This window comes from Mytilus californianus, unplaced genomic scaffold, assembly GCF_021869535.1.
Source record: "Mytilus californianus isolate M0D057914Y unplaced genomic scaffold, xbMytCali1.0.p SCAF_16, whole genome shotgun sequence".
In the NCBI taxonomy this organism is placed as follows: Eukaryota; Metazoa; Mollusca; class Bivalvia; order Mytilida; family Mytilidae; genus Mytilus; species Mytilus californianus.
Window position 1 is genome coordinate 439,065 of NW_026262648.1, and position 23,290 is coordinate 462,354.

General features: G+C 31.5%; 1 protein-coding gene across 31 annotated transcripts in view; it reads right to left on the bottom strand.

Moving 5' to 3' along the window:
- Positions 1 to 1,513: 1,513 nt before the first annotated feature.
- LOC127726034 (uncharacterized) overlaps positions 1,514 to 23,290 on the bottom strand; it is a 57,112-nt gene continuing 35,335 nt past the window's right edge. For 29 of the 31 annotated variants that reach the window (XM_052233358.1, XM_052233357.1, XM_052233360.1 and 26 more), the window contains 11 exons: positions 19,678 to 19,758; positions 18,632 to 18,712; positions 15,982 to 16,044; positions 15,259 to 15,309; positions 12,780 to 12,934; positions 11,190 to 11,267; positions 10,532 to 10,806; positions 8,506 to 8,720; positions 6,132 to 6,318; positions 4,857 to 5,060; positions 1,514 to 3,888 (listed from right to left, as the gene is read on the bottom strand). In XM_052233358.1, the coding sequence (XP_052089318.1) occupies positions 3,638 to 3,888; positions 4,857 to 5,060; positions 6,132 to 6,318; positions 8,506 to 8,720; positions 10,532 to 10,806; positions 11,190 to 11,267; positions 12,780 to 12,934; positions 15,259 to 15,309; positions 15,982 to 16,044; positions 18,632 to 18,712; positions 19,678 to 19,758 (1,641 nt within the window). In that variant the 3' untranslated portion in view covers positions 1,514 to 3,637. Of the gene's footprint in view, positions 3,889 to 4,856; positions 5,061 to 6,131; positions 6,319 to 8,505; positions 8,721 to 10,531; positions 10,807 to 11,189; positions 11,268 to 12,779; positions 12,935 to 15,258; positions 15,310 to 15,981; positions 16,045 to 18,631; positions 18,713 to 19,677; positions 19,759 to 23,290 lie in introns of those variants that run through there. The other 2 variants (XM_052233363.1, XM_052233365.1) reach the window with 2 other exon arrangements.

A 23,290-nucleotide genomic window follows, 5' to 3' on the forward strand; every position in this document is an offset into this window, starting at 1 on the left:
TGCTAACAGCCACATTATTTGAACTCTGGTGGATAGTTGTCTCATTGGCAATCATACCACATCTCCTTATTTAAGTATTAGTTATTTGAAGTAGATGACTAACAAACATTCAATCATTTGAAGAAAATAACTCTGCAATGATTTACATGTTGTCATTTTAAGATTTCAGATTATACAATAAATTTGGTTGTATAACTGATGTCACAATGTTTGTAATTGTCCACTGTTATGTGTCAACATTTCATTTTGATAAGTTCCCCAATTTCAAATATACAATGCATGTACTGATTCCAGATTAATATTTTAGGATATTAAAAATGAACTGCAAATTCAACAAATATTAATGTTTTTTATTAATGCGTATAATAACTTTTTAAGTATTGCAATAATACAAACTAGCATTCGGATATGATGATCTTATACATATATATTTGTATTCAACGTTTTTTCTGAGATAGTAATAATCTAATTTTGTTGTGGACCTAAAAAAGAGATTTCAGGTGAAAGTTAGCAAAAATGTCAGTATTTCAACCACATTTAGGCCAAGGAAACGTAGAAAGCGCAGAGTTTGACAAAAATAATAATACTGTAAATTCAGAAATTATTGTGAGGTTATAAATGCAAATACTGCGACTTGGTGATTATCGCAATAATAAGAACTCGCATTCTGATATCTGATACTATGCAGATTTGCCTAAATCTCAATAATTAATCGGGCACTTTTTGCTATTTTTCAAAAATTGCAATGGCAAATGCACGCAATTATTTCTGAATTTACAGTATTCATGTCAGATTTGTTTTTCAATTGCCTTTGCCTTTTAGCGCAGTTAAATATGAATTTGGATTAAATTTGAAGTTGATTCAGTAAATTCTATTACACAATTTACACTTTATTATTTCTAAAAAGATATTCAGACTATTTACTCACCTAAACCTCATTCATTATTCAATCAACGATTTAATTAAAGAAATCTTTTCATTTGTTGAAACTTAACTTTTGAATTCAAATTCAAGAACAAAAAATCACAAACTTGTATCGAGAGAAATAATGTGAACTGTATTATATCATATTGCATTTCAGCTTTTTGTTCAGTTTTCGTTGCATTGATTATAATGTTTTATATCCATTTTTGGCTTTTTCTCTTATTTTATTTAGAGCAAGTACAGCATAACTTGTACATCTGATATCGTTTCTAACCTTAAAGCAGGTATAATAAAAATGCTAACATTCTGTCCACTGCAAATAATCTTTTTTCCATTCAATATCAATGTTCACAATTTTGAAGCATGTATTGTCTACATGTACATTTGCAGTTTTTCCATATTGTATTTTATTATAATGGAAAATTATATTATATTGTAACACAAGTTTTGCTGATGAAACAAGAACATAACTGGATATTACACAAAGCCATGTACTAATTTCTCTTTTTGGATCGCAAGTGGAAGCTGCACTGGTCCTGCATAAAAAAAAAAAAAAAAAAAAAAAAAAAAAAAAAAAAAAACGGTGGACGTGTTTCTAGGTTGAATACTTTCTCTGACCCTGATCATTTTTTTTATAATCAACATTTTGCGTTTGATATCACTTTTTTATTGGTTAAAATGCAATGAGCAATTCAAATGTAGTGATGGATTAAGGGGTCATTGAGGGCATACGACCCCCATCCCAACCCTTGATTAGAAAATATTAATTTTTCTGCATGAAATCGACGATATTTGTTCTGTCAAAAATCCTGGATCGGCTGAAAGGTTCTAGCTTTCCTCTGAATTTGCTATTGTTACATCAGTAAAAGAGCTACCAATATCCCCTGACTATCAACGATGTCACATAGCAAGTACTGAATCAATACATTTCTTTGTATATCATTGAAAAACAAAGCTAGTTTGCTAACATACAGAATTTCTATCAATACGTTATTTCTCCATTCTTGACAGCGAAATTTGTAATACGTAGATTGCTCGGCAAGCCTCACATCTTGAAAATAAAATGTCTCTAGGAAAGAAATATTGTTCACAATAGATGCTGTGCTAGAAAGTATTATACCACCATGTTTTTTTTAAATGCTCAGCATACAAAGTCAAAGAATCTTTAAGTTCATCAATCTAAATAACTTTGTTAAATCTCACTACCAATGCAAAGTTTTTAGTGCACCAGAGTAAAAACTTTCTATTTAAGATACTTTTTTTATATAAATTTATTTAATTGAAGTCTTAATTTAAAGTAAAATAAATATAAAAAAAAATGTTTAAACAAGGTACATGTACAAACACAGAGTTTATTTTCCTATTCTTTCTAAGAATATTTATACTAAGAAAGCGAAACAAAGACTTGTATCATTCCATCAATCAAAATGGTGTTTGAGAGAGTAATTTACAGAGGAAAGTAAGTTATCAATAATTTTCTTCTTATAATGAGAAGTTCCAAAAACCTGTTTTTACATGAAAACATGCCATATTCAACCATTCCATGAATATTGTTCAGTTACAAATGTGAAGGAACATGAAGTTTGGAATAGTAATTTAAAAAAAGTGCCGAAATATAATTGCAATCATCACTTTTACTCGAATTTGCTGTTGTGAACTTGCAATTTCCTACGTTGCGTGTACGGAGTTATCTCCCTTTGATCTCAACTTCGCCACCAATAAGCTGACACAATTGCGTGTCCGATATATTTGGAGTCAATTATAACTAAAATACCCCCCCCCCCCCCCCCCAAAAAAAAAAAATCGTTTTACTTCGTATTTTATTCCCCTGCACATGTTACCATACCTATTTAATGAATGAATTGGGATTTTCCGTGGACTTCGCATATTTTCAGAAAAAAAGTTTCACTCCACGCGTCATTTTAGAATACTTAAACAACACTTTTTAGCAATAAATATACAGAATAATAAAGCTTATACACTCAATGTTTGAACACTGTAAAAAACCACGAGGCATGCACGTTTACAAAAAAACCGTAAACTCTGACCTTTTGTCACGTGACCAATGTCTTGACCTTCGAAGCCATTAAATCGTTTGCCGTTCAGTTGATAAGTTATATTAATTACCGGGAAGCGTGTTGCAAAGTAGCAAGGTGTCAATGTCAGCGATACTCCAATCGATGACGTTTTCAACGTTTTCAATATTCATTTTGGTGTCTTGTTAGCAATGTTTGGAATGTTTTCGGGGTAGGTAGCGGTCAATAAAAGAAACGAAACACGAGAATGCTTTAAGATAAAAATTTAGAATTTTTCGATGATACAGGTTTCAAGACCAGAACTTCAGGAAAAATTCAGTAAAAGTTAGTTTGTAAAATAGAATTTTGAAGAAAATACTCGTCTAATACGGTTTACTTCTGGAAATCTACAAATGTATAGTGTATGAAATTTCAAAATCTCTACTAGCATTTTACTATTTAGTTGAAATACCTGTCACCGTACCACCTATCCCGGTTTTGCATTGAGTCAGTATCATTCCTGGAAATCTTCATTTCAGTCTGAATTGTTTCTCATGTCTTGTGACAAAATATATGAAGCGGAAGATAAATTTCAGGGTTGAAAATGGTACTTTAGAATTAGCGCTTATAATCTTGATCTGATAAACTACATCAATAGTCAATTTTGCATAATGTACATGCAACATGATTTCTTTTTATTATTGTTTTGTAAAAGTTTGACTGTTGATAATGAGTTCAGTATAATATGACACAGCATCTCCTGAGGATAGATCAGGTTGTGTCTTCAATGTTAGGACCAGGGCACATGTATTTACAAAAGTTTTTGTACGAGAAAAATCTACATCGATAGGTTTATGGAATCCTATGGCTGGCACAATAGTAGATCCAGTCAACCACATCAGAACGTCCTTCGGTTGTAAATTTATCCCATTGATGATAGTTGCAGTTCCTAGAGAAAAAGACAAAATATTATAATGCAAATTTTACTCAATTCATAACACAATATTGATGATAAATAGAAATCTGCATGCTTCAAAGGCATTCAAGTCCTCCTTAATTATTCAGTTTTATAGGAAAACCAGCACCTATTATCTAAAATAAAGTTACATTATCTACTGTTTTGACACAATACGTTGGTTAGTTTCTTGCAAGTTAATTCCTGACTTGATTGTGATTAGTTATTTTTCTTATTGAAAACATTTACTGTATATCACACGGTCTTGTTATATTCATAGAAAAGAAAGTTTTAAACTTTTCACTATGTTATGTATAAACGATTGTATATTTCTGGACGAAAAATAGAATCATTAATCACATTAATTTTATGTTAGCTTTTGGTTTTATCATACAATTATAATTAGAAAATAGTAAATGTTATGTTGAAGAGCATCAATGCGAAAATTTTATTTATAGCGAAATTTTGATACGGGACAACATAGTTTTTGATCGATTCTTTTCCACGATACAACATAATGTGGTTAAAGAAAAGGATTGTGATCATTGATTAAGTGTAGTGGGAATGTCTAAGACAAACATGCAAAAGTAAGACTGTTCATATGAATTTCAAAGCATATTTCTTATGGAGTCCATTGCACATTTGCATTCAGTCTTCACGAAGGATCTGTATCTTGTACATGGCTTCAGAGTTTGATATCATTTTGTCCAGCAATTATTTTACAAAAAGATTAAGACGTGAGCAGGAAACGTCGGAAGCAAAGGGGTACACTAGCTTAATATGAATTCTTGACCGTTTAACATAAATTTGATTAGATGTTATTGCATATCTGTTGTTTTCATCTGATATTTTATTAATTTTAATAATGTTTTGTATAGAGAAGAGACTGAAATTTGTGTTTCTTATGAGTTATTAATAGGAAATTCAATGAGAAAATGAAAAAGCCTAATAAATAAACTTACCCTTAGTGGCCTGAAGGAATGTCAGGAATCCTTGTGCAGTGGCCATCTGGGCAAATTTAGCATTGCCCTCTTTATATTTAAATCTTATCAGTTCCCTCAATTGACTAACAGTTAAAGGTTTCACTCTACCACTGAATAAGCATCTTGCTGATGCCATGTTTTCTGTCTGACGTAGCAGGCTCAGGACTCGATGTGTATCTAAACCTATTAGATAGAAAATAAATGTATGTTGACACATTCCAGTTTTCTGTTTATTTAGAAATAATGTAGTTCTGATATCAATAAGACCGGGTTTAGATCTGCTTTGCTGTATATAACTGATTAAGGTAATATGTGTACTGAAGCAATACTGATGAAGATAATTTTCAAATTGGACTTGAATAAAGTACTTTCATTGATGTAATATAAATAAAGAACGTTTTCCTTGTACAATGAGTGTTATAAAACAAGTAGGAAAACAGGATGTGGCAGCATTGCACATACGAAAACTGCTGACACGCTACAACTGAAAATAATCAAGCTCTATATCATGTATCAATTATTTTGCTTTGATAGAAGCCAGAAAAGGTTTGACGAAAAATGTCAGTGTACAAGGAGTTTTGTAAAGTTTTAAACTATTGTCAAACTGTAAGTTGAAGCACGGTTAAAGTATGAAATTCTCACACATTACAACTCTACATTATCAAGCTGAAGATAGAAAAATACATCATGTCCTGTAATAGAAGCCACTCAAGCTTTTACGACAGTTTGTTTATCTAAGGCCTCTGGACGGACGGACGTCTTCCATATATTTTTGTTTATTGTCGTATATGAGTGTAGCTATTTTCAGTGAATTTACCACAATTTAAATTTACACAACACTTTCCTCACCTTCTTCAAAAAGACACTTACATATACAGTTATAGGAATTTCCGGAGAAAATGATTTTCCTTCATCTTTTTTTCTCAATTTATATTTCAAATATTTCAATTCGTTACAGTAATGATAATTTCGTCATAAACAATATCAGAACGTAAAATTAAAGTGCCTTCTCTGGGGCTGGATCCCCATGAAAAGACAACCATCTACAAAATATCCTTACAAATTTAGCTTCTATTAGCCCAACAGTTTCAGAAGAGAAAACTATAAATTAAATGTGAAAAGTAAACAAAAATCGGATGCAACATTTCAGAAAAAAACTTAAGCGCATGGTAGAAAGACGATCTGATAAAAGAAAATTGAATGGTTGTAAATAATCAAGCGTGTTATCTGCTTTAATTCCAGTGATTAACAAACCTTTAATGAACTGGTCAAGCTCATCCCTGCAGCTTGAAATTTGGTTTTCAATAAAAGCAGCTTTAAGTTGTTTCACATGACACTTTGTGAAGGATGTTAGCGGCACTATGAAACAAGCATCAACAGCAATATCTATAACAGATGAATATATTTCTCTTGCCTCCTTATCAGATTCACAATTCTGCATCTGAAAGCATTATAATATATAAATCAAAACACACGACATCACTATCTGCTGTTTTATTCCGGATTAATCAAAGGGGTTAGAAAAAAACCCAATAAAATTGGCAATGTGGAAAGTAGCATCTTCTTTTCTTTTAAGTTATATGCTTCTTCAAATTGAACAAAAAACATAATTGTTTGCACCTGTCCTAAGTCAGGAACCTGATGTTCAGTGGTTGTCTTTTGTTGATGTGGTTCACTAGTGTTTCTAGTTTCTCGTGTTTTATATAGATTAGACCGTTGGTTTTCCTGTTTGAATGGTTTTACACTAGTCATTTTTTGGGGCCCTTATAGCTTGCTGTTCGGTGTGAGCTAAGGCTCCGTGTTGAAGGTCGTACTTTGACCTATAATGGTCTACTTTTACAAATTTTGACTTGGATGGAGAGTTGTCTCATTGGCACTCATACCACATCTTCTTATATCTATATAGGAATATGTTGAATGGCTAGATTTACTTTAAAACATGTGTACCTAGACTTTCTTTTAAGAAAACATCCTGTATTTGTCAAAATTTTCAGAAATGTACTGCTATTGAATTATTGTTGTTCCGTAATGTAATTAATCGACAGCTTTACAGCATGTATTGATCTTAATTATGACGCCTCGCTAGAAATACAACAATTGAACAGAGCAATTGCGAAGGAAAAATCCTGATGGACTAAAACGGAAACAAACACGGAAAGAAGATACAGTATTAACGAATTCGGAATAAAGTATTTGATACAAAAAAAAAAAACATTTAAAAATTGTACTAACCAATTTCAATTGTGAATCTTAAAAAGCCAGAGTATATCGATTAACAATAACTGAATAAAAATATATTTTGTTGATTATACATTATCAACTAGTAATAAAGGTAAGAAACCTGCACAAACTAAATTTATACACTCATACTTTGGTTCAATAATTTCTTTCACATTATAATCGCAAGAAACTTCTTTCATGTGACAATATTAATAATGAAAATAATGACTCCCCTCACTATATTAGCTGAGGACATTTATCTTACTTTTGACTAATACCTTCGTTAAAAATGACAGTTACCCCTTTAGTTCTTTCCATTTAGACACATATTAATTCCTTTTACACTTTTTGAACAATTTCAAATTCAATTTTCCCAATATATTGCCGACTTAAAATCAAGAGAGGAAGTTGTCCATCCAAAAACGTTATTTCAGCTGACCTTATCTTACAAATAAGTGAACACTCATGTTCTTATTATTCTAATTTTGAAAAAAATACAAGATTTACAATATGATTATTGGAACTTCAGAGGTGACCATCCTAAATGGCAGAAAACATAAATTTTTATGGGTCAATTGTGTAATTGTATAAACTTTAACATGTTTAACAAAATAGTAAAAATTCCCTTGTGAAACATAATAATTTCATACTTGCATTCAGTCTAATAGAAAAACAAAGGATATGGGGTATCCATCCATGACACAAAATCAGTTCATGTACAGCTTAAAAAAAAAAAAAAAAAAAAAAAAAAAAAACACATTAAAAGCAATGAAAGCAAATGAACAGCGCTTTTATGTTTTTATTTTACCAATCATATGTTTTTAAGGGGAATGTTTTAACAAATGGTCAGTGCAAAACCACTTAATATAAAAATAAGGCGATGTAGTATGATTGCCAATGAAACAACTCTCTACAAGAGACCAAATGACACTGAAATTAACAACTATAGGTCACCATACGGCCTTCAACAATGAGCAAAGCCCATACCGCATAGTTATCTGAAAAGAACTCGTTTACTAGAACTGGTTTTGCATAGAAACTAAACTGTCTATAGATAATGGTGACACCAACAGTCCCATACAATTCATCGTATATGACCAGAAAAAAATAATTGCAAGTGCATGCAATTTATACTAGTTCAAATAACTTTAGATTGTTAACTGAATTGATTTTGTTAACCTATTAGTGCATCTAACTAAAATGGAAGAGATACAGGAAAAGATCAACAAAAAATTGTGACAACTGATTCAAAAGTTGACTTTTAAGATGATCATAGTACATGTAGTATGATCACTTTTTTGAAGAAGATCATAATGGAGATATTGTTATGGAACATTCCATTTTTATGATATGGCAACGACTAGGAAAACAAAATTATTTGAACAGACATTATTTTAAAGTTATAAACCTTCTCCAGTGTGTCTTTAAGTCCATCAGGGAGATCATCAATATTTAACACACTCGTCTTTCCAGTCATTATGTAATCTGTGACAATATCGGAAAAGATTGGTAGACCAGGACCATCTTGAAGGATTGATAAAGCAATCAACTGACCAAGGTGAAGAAAAGTGTTCTTTTTTCTTTCTATGAAATTTTTTTGAAAGGTTTGTCTACCAGGTTTTCCTGAAAAGGATGAATATATATCAGTCTTGTTCTATATTGAGTATATCAATATTTTTTTAGAACAGCAACACATTTTTTAGTCTCCTTCTCTGATTTATACAAGGAGTAAAACCCGTTTCTGGAGAATGATTCACAACAAAATATATGTTTTTTTTTTCTGAAAGAGCATCCAAATAGGGTTAAACATTCTGTGCACATGCAATAAGACAAATAAAGTATCTCAGCTCTCTAAAATGTGCTGTAACAAAAGCAAGTACAGAAATACTATAAGTTTTTAGTAATTTAATAATAAATTTCCTAAGGCATCACCAGTAACGTCATTCATAATGTGATGTCATACAGCAATGAAAACGTCAATGATTCAAATATCGGCAAGAGTGTAGCGTGATATAAGACATTTATGAGGAAAAGATAAAATGACATTTAAGAACAATAGCAAATATCAAGCTAATCATAGATGCACATATTCTGTTTATGATCAAGTGTCATAGATTATTTCAATGAGTGTACATAATTGTGTTTAGCAAATTGTTGAATAAATCTTCAAATCAGCAAACTATCCTTCACGGTTCACATTTTTCAGTTCAGTTGTTTGGGTATGATAAGTTTCTTGATCCTTATACATCCTTGGCTTTAAAATATTCGGCTTTGAGCGTTCCTGATGAAGATAAATCCAGAAATGCGCTTCAAACGCATGAAATTTATAACGTGTTGTTTTCATTTATTAAGGATGTTTGCTGCTCTGTTTCAAAATAACAAGATTTTTAAGAGACTGCTATAAATTGATAGTATATGAATAACCATCATAATTGAACAAAAAAAGTCATTAAAAAAAATAAAACGTCCGTGGCCTTGTTATTGATACATAAGCCATGGAAAAATTGGCTGGAAATGATTCTCTCTAGCTTTTTCATTCATTAAACATTGCCATCATTTTTCCATTCAAAAACTATGAAGTTCCTTATCATATTTTCGAAAAAATGACATTTTAAACTAAATGTAATAAAATAATGAAAAGAAATGCAAGGGTAAACGGACAAAAGTTTTAATGGTACTACATCGATAAATTCAGAGGGTTCCGAAAAGCTGACAAAACACGTAAAAAAACATCAGTAAACATCTTTAATACCGTTAATATAGTTGCAACCACAGGGCCGATACCTCTGCTGTTGGGCTGTTAGTCCCCAAAGGTATCACGTGACATGGAAATATAAATATGGATACTGTGTTATTGAAATTTGCTGTAACAAAATTTTAGATTTTTTTTTTTAATGGAAGATATTGCCCTCATGCAAAGGCTTGATTCCCTGCCCGGCTTTGCCTATACTTTTTTTTTTATATAAGCTCTTCAATTTTTGAATAAGTTTTGGATTTTCAAATATTTTGGCCAGGAGTATATCGAAGAGACATTTATTGTCGAAATTCGCATTTGGTGCAGTAAAATTTGTACCGTGTAAAAACCCACTCAAGTTTACATTAATTTAAGTTCATGATGTATTATGGTGCACGAATACAACGTTCGTTTCCTTTTCCGGTTCTGGTAATTCAAGATATAATTTGGTTGAAATGCACTAGAAAGTTCCAATTGAGAGGAGCTAACTCTGTAATTTGCTATCATTCTAACCAAAAGTTATCATTTTATATTATTTTGTCCACAAGTATACAACGAAGAGATGTGCATTTGGTACAGTAAAAATTGTACCGTTAATATTATTAAAACTTTTAGATATCTGTCAGTGTTGTTTTATACAAAGGAATTAAAAACATCAGACATGATAAATCTGCACATACATTAAAAACATTAAAATTACCTGTTACATAACATGAGTGTGTAATGTTATACAAAAGGAGACTCCAAAATTCTCTTCTTAGCCCACCGCAGTCTTCACCTTCTTCGTCACTAAACTTTATACTCAAAGGGTTATGCAGATCATCTTCTGAGATTCTTATCATTGCAATGGCATCTAACAGCACATTACCCCTTCGCACCTCCATCAGCAACGCATCTTCCTCCGAAATTGGCTTTATGGTCAATTTACGATAGTGTTTCAACACATCTTTCAATGCATCAACATAATAATTTTGTCTATGTAAAGAAATAATACAGAGTGATCCAATTCAAAATTATACAACAGTGTTCTAAAACCTCTTGCCGATGCACATATTTTATGTTTAAGAAAATAACTCGAAAGTTTTTTTTTTTTATTGATCTTTTACAAATTTCATAAATATCCTACAAGAAATGAAGGCGTGAGATCGTTGACAATGCAGTTTTTAATAAAATTTCTTTTCCCATTCGGCATAAATTATCTGAGAAATAAAATATGCTTTTAATTAGCTATTTATAACGTTGGTATATAAAAAAAAAAAACAACACACGCAGAAAGATTTTGTAGGAGTTTTACATTTTTAAATTAATTAATATATAGTAACAACATTTTGGTAAATAATCAAGCAATGAAATATTACCCAACATCCCCAAATGGTTCTATCTCTGGTAAAAAGTCATTCAATGTATTAGTATTGGTATCATTTCCATGTAGTTCTCTGAAATAGAAGATAAATACAAGTATAGTTTTGTAATCTTATTATATAGAGTAGAACTTTGTATATTTGTAAATTATGTTTGAGAAAGGTTACTTCTGGCTACCATATTTGGTGGAGGTTGGGGTCACCATGTTTATTAATAAAACTACACAAAGACCTTCCATGTAAATTTAGTTTGTATAGACTATTTCCATATTACCGACTTTTGACTCCGGATTATATAATTTTTCGACAGGTAACCTTATATGAGGTAGAACATCCTAGTACTCGGTCAAGTAAGAGCCCCAAAGAAGTAAAACATATAATCGGTGCAATTTGGGGGGAAAGTTTACTGTTTTCCTATGATTTTGTCGTATGTAGAAAACATAAAACAGTAGATTTCCCCCTAAATTGTACCGATTGTAAGCTTGATTTTACTTCTTTAAGTTGCTCTTATTTGACCGAGTACCAGGATGTACAACCACAGAGAAGGTAACCTGTCGAAAAAATATAAACTCCGGAATCAAAAGTCGTTATATATGAAAATAGTCTATTGGTCCAGTTGTTCCAGTGGATGTTTAACTGTTTTGTTTTTATAAGCCTAATTTATATACTCAGTGAGGGCTTTAATTTGACAAAAACCATCACCACTTAACGGCAGTAATTTCTTTGTTACACTAATAAACATGGACAAAATACAGTTGGTTATTTTTAATCCCAATAACAAACATAACGTCTTCATTTTGCCTGTAGCAATATTATATTGAAATATAATTAATAAGGATTAGGAAATTCAAATAAGAGACCTTAATTGCAAGTTTACAAACAAAACACCACTATACCATTAAACGACCACTGTTGTAAACATGGGTCAAAGAATCATTTGGTTACCTTGTTTAATGGATATCACTCATAATGAATAGAGTAAAAACACCGGCGAGAAAATTAGAGAAAAAGACATTTATCCTTTATGGCTCTAAAACAAATTTTAATGCCAAAACATTTGATTCAAAATTGTTCTTTTTAATGCTGTATCATTTATAAATATTTCAATAGACAATAATGCGAAAATTCCATCCCCTCCATATTTTTTCATGAACATCTTTATGTCTGTAACATGTGTAACCATTCTGCAAAGTTTCAAAAATCTGGGTTAAAACCCCTAGAAAATAAACTCATCATATATACAAGGATTGAAATTTTGTATTTGCGCCAGACGCGCGTTTCGTCTACAAACGACGAATCAAATACAGCTAACTAAGGAAACTATTCATGAGGTAGAAAAGCCTTAGTATTTCAAAAATTCGAAGTTTTGTAAACAGTTAATTTATAATTATGACCATATCAATGATAATTCATGTCAACACAGAAATGCTAACTACTGGGCTGGGGATGAGATGATTACAAAAATATACACTTTGTGCAATGCTGCAAAAGTAGCAATGATTATCAACAGAGTGTGACTTTTATACAAGTCGCAAACCTCCTACCACACCATAATGGGACAGAACGAGCCTGTCAAGTCAATAATACCTTGTTATATCCATAATATCTTTATGAGAACTGGCTGTTGAATGTGAAGACAGTACTGAACTAAGGGTTTCCAATTGCTCTGACCTGAGTGATGCTGATTTTCTTGATGGCATTATTTGTGAGTCACCAGTCCGATATCCTACAGCGACCTGATCCTATTACAAGGAGAGCGATTACAAGTATTCAATGGCAAAATCTAATAATTATTTTAAACTAAAATAATTGTATGTATCTCTCTTATTACTAACAATTAACTATAAGAGATGACAAAAGGTCACACGAACCTTAAGTTCAGATGAGCTTAAATGGCCTTTCTAGATGATTTGTGGATACTTTGTTCTCTTTTATAGATAAATGCTGGCAAACTGGTAAATCAGTTTATCAAATTGTGGATTGTTTAAAATACAAACAATATTATATCATTAAGTAGATATATATTACTTCCTTTCAATAATAGATTGTTTTTGAAATGTGCATCTTTTTGAGGTCACAGAATTGACAAATTTTATTAATGTGAAAACAAAATAACAAACTAACAAAATATGTCACATCTGTATCGTAAGACTGCATGAAGTTTGCGAATTTATGTTTATATACTTTTCTCCATTGTTAACCACTAACAAAAACTTTATACATTTTAATAGTCTATGTCATGTTAAACCCAGTTTTAACCACCATTTTCTTCTTAAGGACATGCCTGTACCAAGTAAGGAATATGACAGTTGTTTTCCATTCGTTTGATTTGTTTGAGCTTTTGATTTTGCCATTTGATAAAGGACTTTCGATTTTGAATTTTCCTTGGAGTTCGATATCTTTGTTATTTTACTTTTTATGACGTAGAACAGATTGAAATGTAAAATATGACTCTTTTATTCTAAGGTCATTCTAAATTAGCCCGTGGCATTATTTTCTTAAAAACCATTCTTATACTTTGAACAATGTATGCATTATTAACCTCTACGTCATTTGTTCTCTGGTGGAAAGTTGTCTCATTGGAAATTATACCATATCTTCGTACTTTTATATTGTATTGTAAAACAAAAAGAAAATACAAAACAAAAAATACAAAACAAAAAGCACAGCAAAAGTAAAAAAAGTCGAAACAACAAAAAATCAAACTATATGAACACCTACAATCTGTCTCTGCATAAATGAATTATCGCTTATTTTAGATACGGATATCGCCAACAGAAAAATGGATCCACTAAGTATTCACCTCTCAAAAACAGAAAGATTTCAACTTGCAACCAGGAATGAAATAAAACAAGAATTAGGGGATTTTGTGATCACAGATACCTGCTCCAGATTTGGCGCCTTTGAACAAGTTTATAGCCTCCCACATTCTGCATGTGCCTGTCCCAAGTCAAGAGCCTGTAATGCAGTGGTTGTCGTTTGTTGCTGTGTAACATATTTGTTTTTCGTTCATTATTTTGTACATAAATTAGGCCGTTATTTTTCTCGTTTGGTTTTTTTTTTTGCATTTGTCATTTCGAGGCCTTTTATGCGGCGTAAAGCAATCATCAATCAATTAATCTTCTTATTCTTTTTATTTATACATGTACATTCCTATGTTTAAAGATATAAGAAGATGTGGTATGAGTGCCAATGAGACAACTCTCCATCCAAGTCAAAATTTATAAAATAGCAGGCGTGGATGAGTATTTATACACTTAAACACCATAATATATAATTAACAATTAAGAACAAAGATATAATAAACATGTGAAAGCTCTCCCACAGGCAAACAACCCATAATTGAAAAATATAAGGGCATACACCACAAGCACGGGGACACATTCTACTGCATCCAAACAGCACGAGCAACAAACCCTCTTCGAGATGGGGTATACAAATACTAAAGTATTTCAGTGTACAATATTACAGTGGAGAGTATATTAGTGGACATAATTACAGTGGACAATATAACAACGGACATCATTTCAGTGGAGGGTATTCCATTGTATACCACTATATTGGAGAGAAGTTCTGTGGACACTTTTACCGTAGACAATATTACATTGGACAATATTTCAAAGGAGAGAAGTACACAGGATTACAGTTGAAAGCATTTGAGTGGAGAGTTTTAAAATGGAGACTATTACAGTTAAGACAGTTACAGTGGAAAATAGTTTAATCGAGAGTTTGGCAGTGGGCACTATTACAGCGGGCAATATTTCAGTGGAGAGTATTACAATGGATCACAATACAGATTATTAAAGTGTGGACTATTACAGTTAAGACGGTTACAATAGAGAGTATAACATTGGATTACAGTGGAAAGTATTACAGTGGAAACTGTGTCAGTGGAAATTATTTTAGTAGACACTGTTACAGTGTAGAGTATTACAGTGGATATCATTATAGTGGAGAGTATTTCAGTGGAGAATATTACAGTATAGAGTTAACAGTTTTCCCACATGATCATTTCATTTAGTTTCAATGCAGAACATAAAGAGTCTATCACGTCAAACTATCTTACATTAATCCTTCCACTATTTGGTTGAAATCTTCTGAAAGTTTCAAAAATTTCCTGTAAAAGAGAGGCGAAAGATACAAAAGGGACATTCAAACTCATAAGTTGAAAATAAACTAAAATTCTAGTCCAAAAGCACATGAACCAAAAGAGTCTTATCATTATGTTAATCTCTTATGTAACGTAGTTTATTGCTAGGTCAGATTTGCTGCAAACCTTCACTTCATTCACCTTGTATATATTCAATACCAAAATCTCAATGTACATTAATATACGACTTACTTGAATTTTATGTTAAAAAAAGATCTAAATCTATATTAATTTTGACAATGAACAGTTTGAAACAAAAATACTCATCAAATCAACCTAATGAGATCAATGCATGGGATGTTCTTTATAACCGACTTTTGACTCCGGAGTTCATATTATTTTACCAGTTTACCTACTCTGTGGTAGGACATTCTGGTACTTGGTAAAGTAAAAGCAAGTAAAAGAAGTAAAATGAAATTTACAGTTGGTTTAATGTTTTTTTACTGGACAAAAACATCAGAAAACAGTTATTTTTTTTTCAATATGCTCCGATTATAGAATGGATTTTAGTTCTTTTAGTTGCTATCACTTGAGTGAGTACCAGAATGTCCTACCATAGACTATATAACGAGTCGAAAAATAAATCCGTAGTCAAAAGTCGACAACATGAGATATAATCTATTAACCATGTACAAGTACCTGGGGTGTTTCTGTAGTCCTACCACTATTTCTTGACTGTGTTGACTCATTATTTTCTTGTTCCTACAGAATTGATCTATTTTTTAGTATAAATCAAAGAAAAACATTCTTTGTCTGAAAATTTAATAGGAATGAGGAATATGAAACTAGTTCTATGGCATAGTATTTCTTACACATAGATTTTGAGCAATTTAAGTACATATAAATGTTTTACACCATGCATTAATTTATGATCTATCTTTGTTCACTGTCAGGTGTCTGGTTATAAAAAAAAGTACTGTTTGTAAAATCATGTAATTGAAAACTATTAAGAAAGTATTTAATGTCAGCAGTGGTCTTCCCAGATTATTTGAATAGGGTAAAATTTGTTTGTGTTGCCGCTGAGAGACATTTCTGGGTTTCAATTTGTATTTGATATGTTATATTTTCATTTAGTTAACATGTGGATATGTATTCCTGTAAATGCTTTATTATGTATTATATGAACTATATTTATGGCTTAACAATGCATGCTTTTGATCCGAATAAAATAAGACTGATGCTAAATAAAGAAGTGTCTTAATTACTTTAATATACATAACAATACAGAATAGAAGTTTCATTTTCAGGCACAGAAAACTACAATATGTGTTTGACAAAATCAAACTTCCTGTTGTGCATTGTCTTTCTTTTGTTGTTTATGTAAATAGGGAGTGTGTTGTAGTGGGTGCTGGTTGTTGTAATGTCCTGCATTATTAACATTTTCTCTTTTACTCAGTTTGTTTTTAAAACCATATCGTTGGTTGTTTAAGGATATTGTCAGGTAAAGTTTATGAATTTTTGTCAGATGTTCAGATTCCATGGGTTTTTTCCTACGATACAGGTTTTTAGCCCCATATCAACTATTTTTCTTTTCATAGAAGACTTTAACAGCTCATAAAAAGATTATTACCATAATTTAAGCAGATTCGAGATTTTTTTCTTAAGATTTGAGACCTAAATAATGCCAATGCTAAATATAAGGTAAAACTTCGAGTCAGCCTTTTTCCGTCATTTTAAAAAAAATCAAACACCTCAAAAAGGAGTTCCATAGCCTATCAATACTTTTAGCTTATTTTGTTCCTTAAATAATGCTCTTCTGACAAAGTATGAATTTTGAAATTTAGATTTTTTTAATTTCACCTAACTACATCCGTAATCAAGAGTTTGTCTGTTTTTTTCGTGAGTGTGTCAGTTTTAATAGACTCTCCTTTTTGAATGTATCTTTGATTTCGGTATTTTTGTTATAACGTTTTTATCTTTTTTTGCAGTCGGTTACATCTTTATATGTTTGTCCACCTTATTGTCTTTTTATCCAGTGTTATTTCTATCGCATTTCTTAATTTGTTATATTTACGAAAATCCTTTGACCAAAAAGCAAAGTTCATTAAAAAATCAAGGACATAAATTATACGTAAATGAGATTCAAGCTAGGAGTACAATCATCTCTGATATCTTTATTAGGTACCAAAAATGAGCACACGGTTTGTCATGTTTTTGATCAGTCAAAGAAACACCTGTTTTCCTTCTTTTACACACACAGTCTAATTTTTAATTGTCGTAATGGCTTCAGTATTTGTATATCACTTCGCAGATGCATCACTTATAGGCTAAGTCAACCATTTGACATAATTAGAAACAACTTTTAAACAATTATGAGCTGGTTCTAAAAAAAAAAGACAAAACAAAAGAGAGTGCGTCTGCCTACCCATTGGATGACACGAAAATGCCTTTCCTGTGAAAATAGAAAAAAAAGAGTATTGGAAAAAATAATTGCAAAACCGGATTACAGGATTACAGTATCAAAAGGTTCATCGTAACTGTTTAAAAAATATAGCCGTATTTACATCACTAATTTTGCTAATCATTATTTTTTCGTTGTTTCAGATGGTGCCAAAATAAATAATAAAATTGGGAATGATTTAAGGGAAGCTCCCCTCGAATATGCTGTGAACTGTATTGGTTTACATGGACAATAGAGAGACAATAGATATCCGCACAAAAATATGTGATATGTGATTTTAACTGTGTAACTGTCAGCAAACGCAGATAAATCACTAGTTGGTTAAGTCACACAGTAGACAAGTTTGTAAACAAGTTTCAAACTATTTGGAAAAAGTAGAATCACAAAAATACTGAACTTCGAGGAAAATTCAAAAAGGAAAGTCCCCAATCAAATGGCAAAATCAAAAGTTGAAACGAATGGATAACAACTGTGTCTTATTCCTGACTTGGTACAGTCATTTTTTTAAGTAGAAAATGGTGGATTGAACCTGGTTTTATAGCTAGCTAAACCTCTCACTTGTATGACAGTCGCATCAAATTCCATTATATTGACAACGATGCGTGAACAAAACAAACAGACACAATAGGTCTGGTTGAACTGGAACTGGTTCTGAAAAACTATAGACATTGTTTCTGCCGATTGTTTCTGTGCAACAATTTAGGATTGAAACACAAAGAACTATGTAAACCATGGTTGACAGATATGTCAAATAGACAAATCACCATTATGGTCAGGCGAACATAAAATGGTTTAACTATCTATATTTATCAATTGGCCAGTTAACTGAAAGAGTTTTGGTTTACTTTTCAAATCGATTTGTAATCTGCATTCTGATTGGCTACATACCAAATTTCCAACAGTGCTAGCACTCCTTTCTCCACTTGAAGTTAATACTGTACGTGTACCTGCTGGAATATTCTGGGATTCCTGAAAGACATAAATTATCATTCAATTATCAGTATACTAGCCATTAAATAAGGGCATCTTTTTCTCTCTCAATAACTGCTTAGCGATCCTATCTTCATTATAATAGATAAGTTATTGATTCATCTGATGCGATTGTAGTTTGTCATATATATTACAGACTTACGGTATCTTAAGGTTCATAATAACTGTTTGGAAAATATGGCCGTATATACATCACCAATTTTGCTATTAATTTTTTTACTTTTTTTCAAATGGTGCAAAAATAAATTAAGATGGGGAGTAGTTTTGAGGAGCTCCCCCATATGATGGGGTGTAGAAGGAGGTCTCTGAATTCCACTTTCCTCACCCACTACTCCAAAATCCCTCCCTTACTCCCACTTTCCTCCCATTACTCCCAGACGAGATGAAAATCAGTTAAGGAACAAATTTCCTCGAATATCCTTATTCTTACCGTCCCTCTTCCTCCTGTTCCCGCCACCTGACTCCTGCTTTCCTCCCCCGATTCCCGCCCCTCATTCCCATGTTACCTACTCCTGTCCACCCACTCTCATATATAATTTTTGTGAACTGTATTAAATTTACATGGAGAAAAGATGGACAATAGATATCCGCACAAAAATATGTGATATGTGAAACTGTCAGCAATCGTAGATACATCACTTGTTGGTTAAGTCATCCTGTAGACAAGATTAAAAACGAATTTCAAAGTATTTGGAACTTGTTCTAAAATACTATAGACATTGTTTCTTCCAATTGTTTCTGTGCAAAAATTGAGGATTGAAATACAACGAACCATGTAAACCATGGTTGAAAGATTTTCAAATAGATAAACCACCATTAGGGTCAGACGAACATAAAATGGATTAAGGATTAATATTTATATTTATCATATGGCCATTTATCTGAAAGAGTTTCGGTTTACTTTTCAAATCGATTTGTAATCTGCATCCTGTTTGGCTACATACCAAAAATCCAATGGTGTTAGCAATTCTTCCCAATCTTGAAGTTGATACTGTACTTGTTCCTGTTGGAATATTCTGGGATTCCTGAAAGATGTTATCATTCAATTATCAGTATACTAGTCAGTAAACAAGTAAACCCTTTTCACATCAATAATCGCTAAGTGATTCTATCTTCATTATTATAGATAAATTATTGATTCATCTAATGATATTGTGTTGTGGCCTATTTATTACAGACTTACAGTTCATCATAACCGTTTAGAAAATATGGCCGTATCTTCATCACCATTTTTGTTCATTGTTTCAGATGGTGGCTAAATAAACTAGGATGGGAAAGACGTTTGGGAGGCAACTCTAATATTTAATTTGTGAACTGTGTTCATTTACCCGGACAAAAGTAGGACACTAGATATTCACACAACAATATGTGATATGTGATTTAGACTGTGTAACTGAATTGACAGCATCAAATGAAACTAAGGTGTTTTTGCCATTTTCAACAGACTGGAAGAAAATGCACATCAAAATTCAGGTAATTTCTTTCTATTTTATTTTTTGAAACATAAAATGCATAACACTTTTATTTTACGTATGCCTTCAAAGTGCTGTACTGTGAGTAATTTTTGTAATGTGAACACGGACATATTTGTAAATTCCTTTTGATGAACCTCAAAAGAGTATAACATATGTTATGAATATTCATGAAAGGTACTTATCATTAATTTATCTGTTTCAAATAACACACATCATTATTCTTACATTATTTGTTTAACCCATAATAGTAGATCTTTTTTTTGGAATTGGTCGATTAGCATTCTGTCAAAAGAAACCAAATATTAGACCTTTTATTTTCGAACTTTGCATTAATCTAACTTATATAATAAAACATATGAGAGAAGTCCAGTAGGATTAAACACACACAAGTCCTGCTCATTTTCACTGACTGGATTTTTTTTTAGGATAGAATAGAAATTACTATATTATATTTCTGATAGCAACCAAAAGTATTTATTGCAAGAATTAACAATAATTTCCAGTAATATTTTGCTTTTATGGCCATGTTGTTTCTGACAAGAACAAGAAGATAACAGTATTACATTATCTAACAACAAATTAGCTATCAAGTTGATACAAAACCGTGTTTTCTAAATTTGGAAGGTAACAATTGTTCAACATACGAAGGCAGCTTGTATGAATTTAACTGATGTATTATTTTTGGTGCTTTCAGGCTTGTTTGACCTGCCACGATTTATAAATAAATATCAATTATCAAAGACCATGTGCTCTGATAGGTAATATTGAAAATAGTCAACATAATATTCAAATTTGAAAAACCTTACCTGAACAGTTCATAAATTATCGATAACAACATGAGGTGTGCTTTAATCTATACGGACCATAATTCCTGGACAGCAGACATGAAAATCATCGATATTAAAACCTCCTTTTTGTCATCAGTAACAACATATTACTATTTGACACTCATTGGTTAAACGGTTCATAAATATTTGCACGGGGAAGACATATCGCGCCATTTTTCTATCGACCAAGGACCATAACTCCTGAGTGGTAAAAGTAATAATTCCTCAATATCAAACCTGACCTCCCTTTCATCATGTAAATCATCAATAACAACACATTGAAATTTGAAAAGCATTCGTTGATCGGCCCATACCTTATTGCACGTAAACTATGAGAAGTCGCCTGCCCATCTGCCATACTTCATCATTTTGACAACCGAAAATTTTCTTAAAAAAAAACCTATTTAGAATCGTAGAAGACATAATAGAAGCATGAGCCGAATTGCTATATTTTGATTAATCAATAATTATGGATGTTTATAGATCTGAATCGTATCTGTATAAGAGTCAAAACAGAAGCGCTTACAAGATAATTTTCACTCCTTGTTTACATTTTCAATAGATATTTCTCGTGTAAACCGAAAATAAAATACAGTTTTTGATCTTGACGGAAGTATTGTCAATATATATAGCTTGTGTAAAAATTTTGTCATAAACTGTCAAGAATGAACGTGGTAGAGCGATAGCAAGATGCACACACCGCCTGGACTTAATAATGTCAGAATGAATTGAACTCCTTTCGCAACTACATAAAATTTTGTTATAATGGCATTTGGCTGGGACACATCATGAACTTCATTTTGTTGTCCTAGATGGAGAAGCTGTTGGCAGTTTAGTAATGCAGAAAAGGAACACTGCCGCTGCACAAAAGTACAAATTTATACCGTTGTTATGATTACAGTGTTATAGGGTGACGAAAATTAATTCCTAAAAAATGACGTTTTTGATCAGCTAAACACATTCTCTTGAATATCATTCACATAGGTAATTTCTCAATGTTTTTGATATTTAGGAAATCCTTGAAAACTATTTGATGTGACTATGTCCTGTCTATGCAAACACACATATCTTTGAAGAAATGGGATATGGACACCATGTGTAGCAAGTACATTGCCTAAATCCTATTGAAATTTAACATCAATTTTAGAAACAGATTTAAGATTCAGTCAAGAATAATTTTGACTGTTTCATTTAAACTTATTTCAATAAAGAAAGGCATATGATTATTAGATAAAGCACTCATAGAATTACTAATAAAAATCATTTCATCTTAAAAGGTTGCTGCATATAGATTATTGAAGCATGAAACCTGAACCATTGAAATGTTCTCTAAGTGCAGTCCTGTGTGTGGTACTATTTCTTATGGGATAGTTATAGCCTAATCATTTGTATATTATGAAATATAACCCAAGCAAAGTTTAAGCAAACATTTAGTCAAAGTATACTCACTACGAATGCACTGAAGAGAACACTTAATTTTAAAAAAAATCGTTAAATTATTTGTTTTTAAATATCTTCTGTGATCAAATCAGTAGAATATAAATTTCACAGAAGAATTATCTTTGAAATCATACTGTTATCAAGCACGACAATTTATTTTTGCTGTTTATAGTTTCTATCAATCTATTATAACTTCTGCAAAAACATCATAATTGTGTAAAAAATTTCATTCAAGTGCAATTACTCCTTCAAAAGTTTATATTCTTGTTATTTTCACAATTATTTTATTTTCTCTTTGAAAAGTTATACATGTATCCATTATTATTTTTTTCAATAACATGTATAACATGAAAAAAGGTCAAAGATCTTCATTCATTGCCATTATCTTCTATAAATAATTTGTTGACAATTTCGGCCATATTGACTAATTTTCAGATCTTTTTGTGTTGACTATTTTTTTCTATTTACTGCAAAAAAAAAATCAATATCAAGCTATAAGAATGGACATTGAAAGGCAACAACCCCAAGATTATAGATATATTTGCAAATCTTATTTTGTTGAACATTTAAGCAAAAAATATACATGTTCTCTCTATCTACCATAGTTTCTGCAAAAAGCCCAAAAATAGTAAAACAAGTCTCTCAAGTGTAGTTACGCCTATAGATAAGGAATCAATTGACGATTTCGGAGATGTTGAGTTATTTGTAGATCGTGTTATTGTGGGTAATTTGTGCTATTTCAAAGTTCTATTTATCTATTATAGTTTTTAAAGTGGGAAATTTACTGTCCATTTTCCTGAAAATTTGATAGTTGA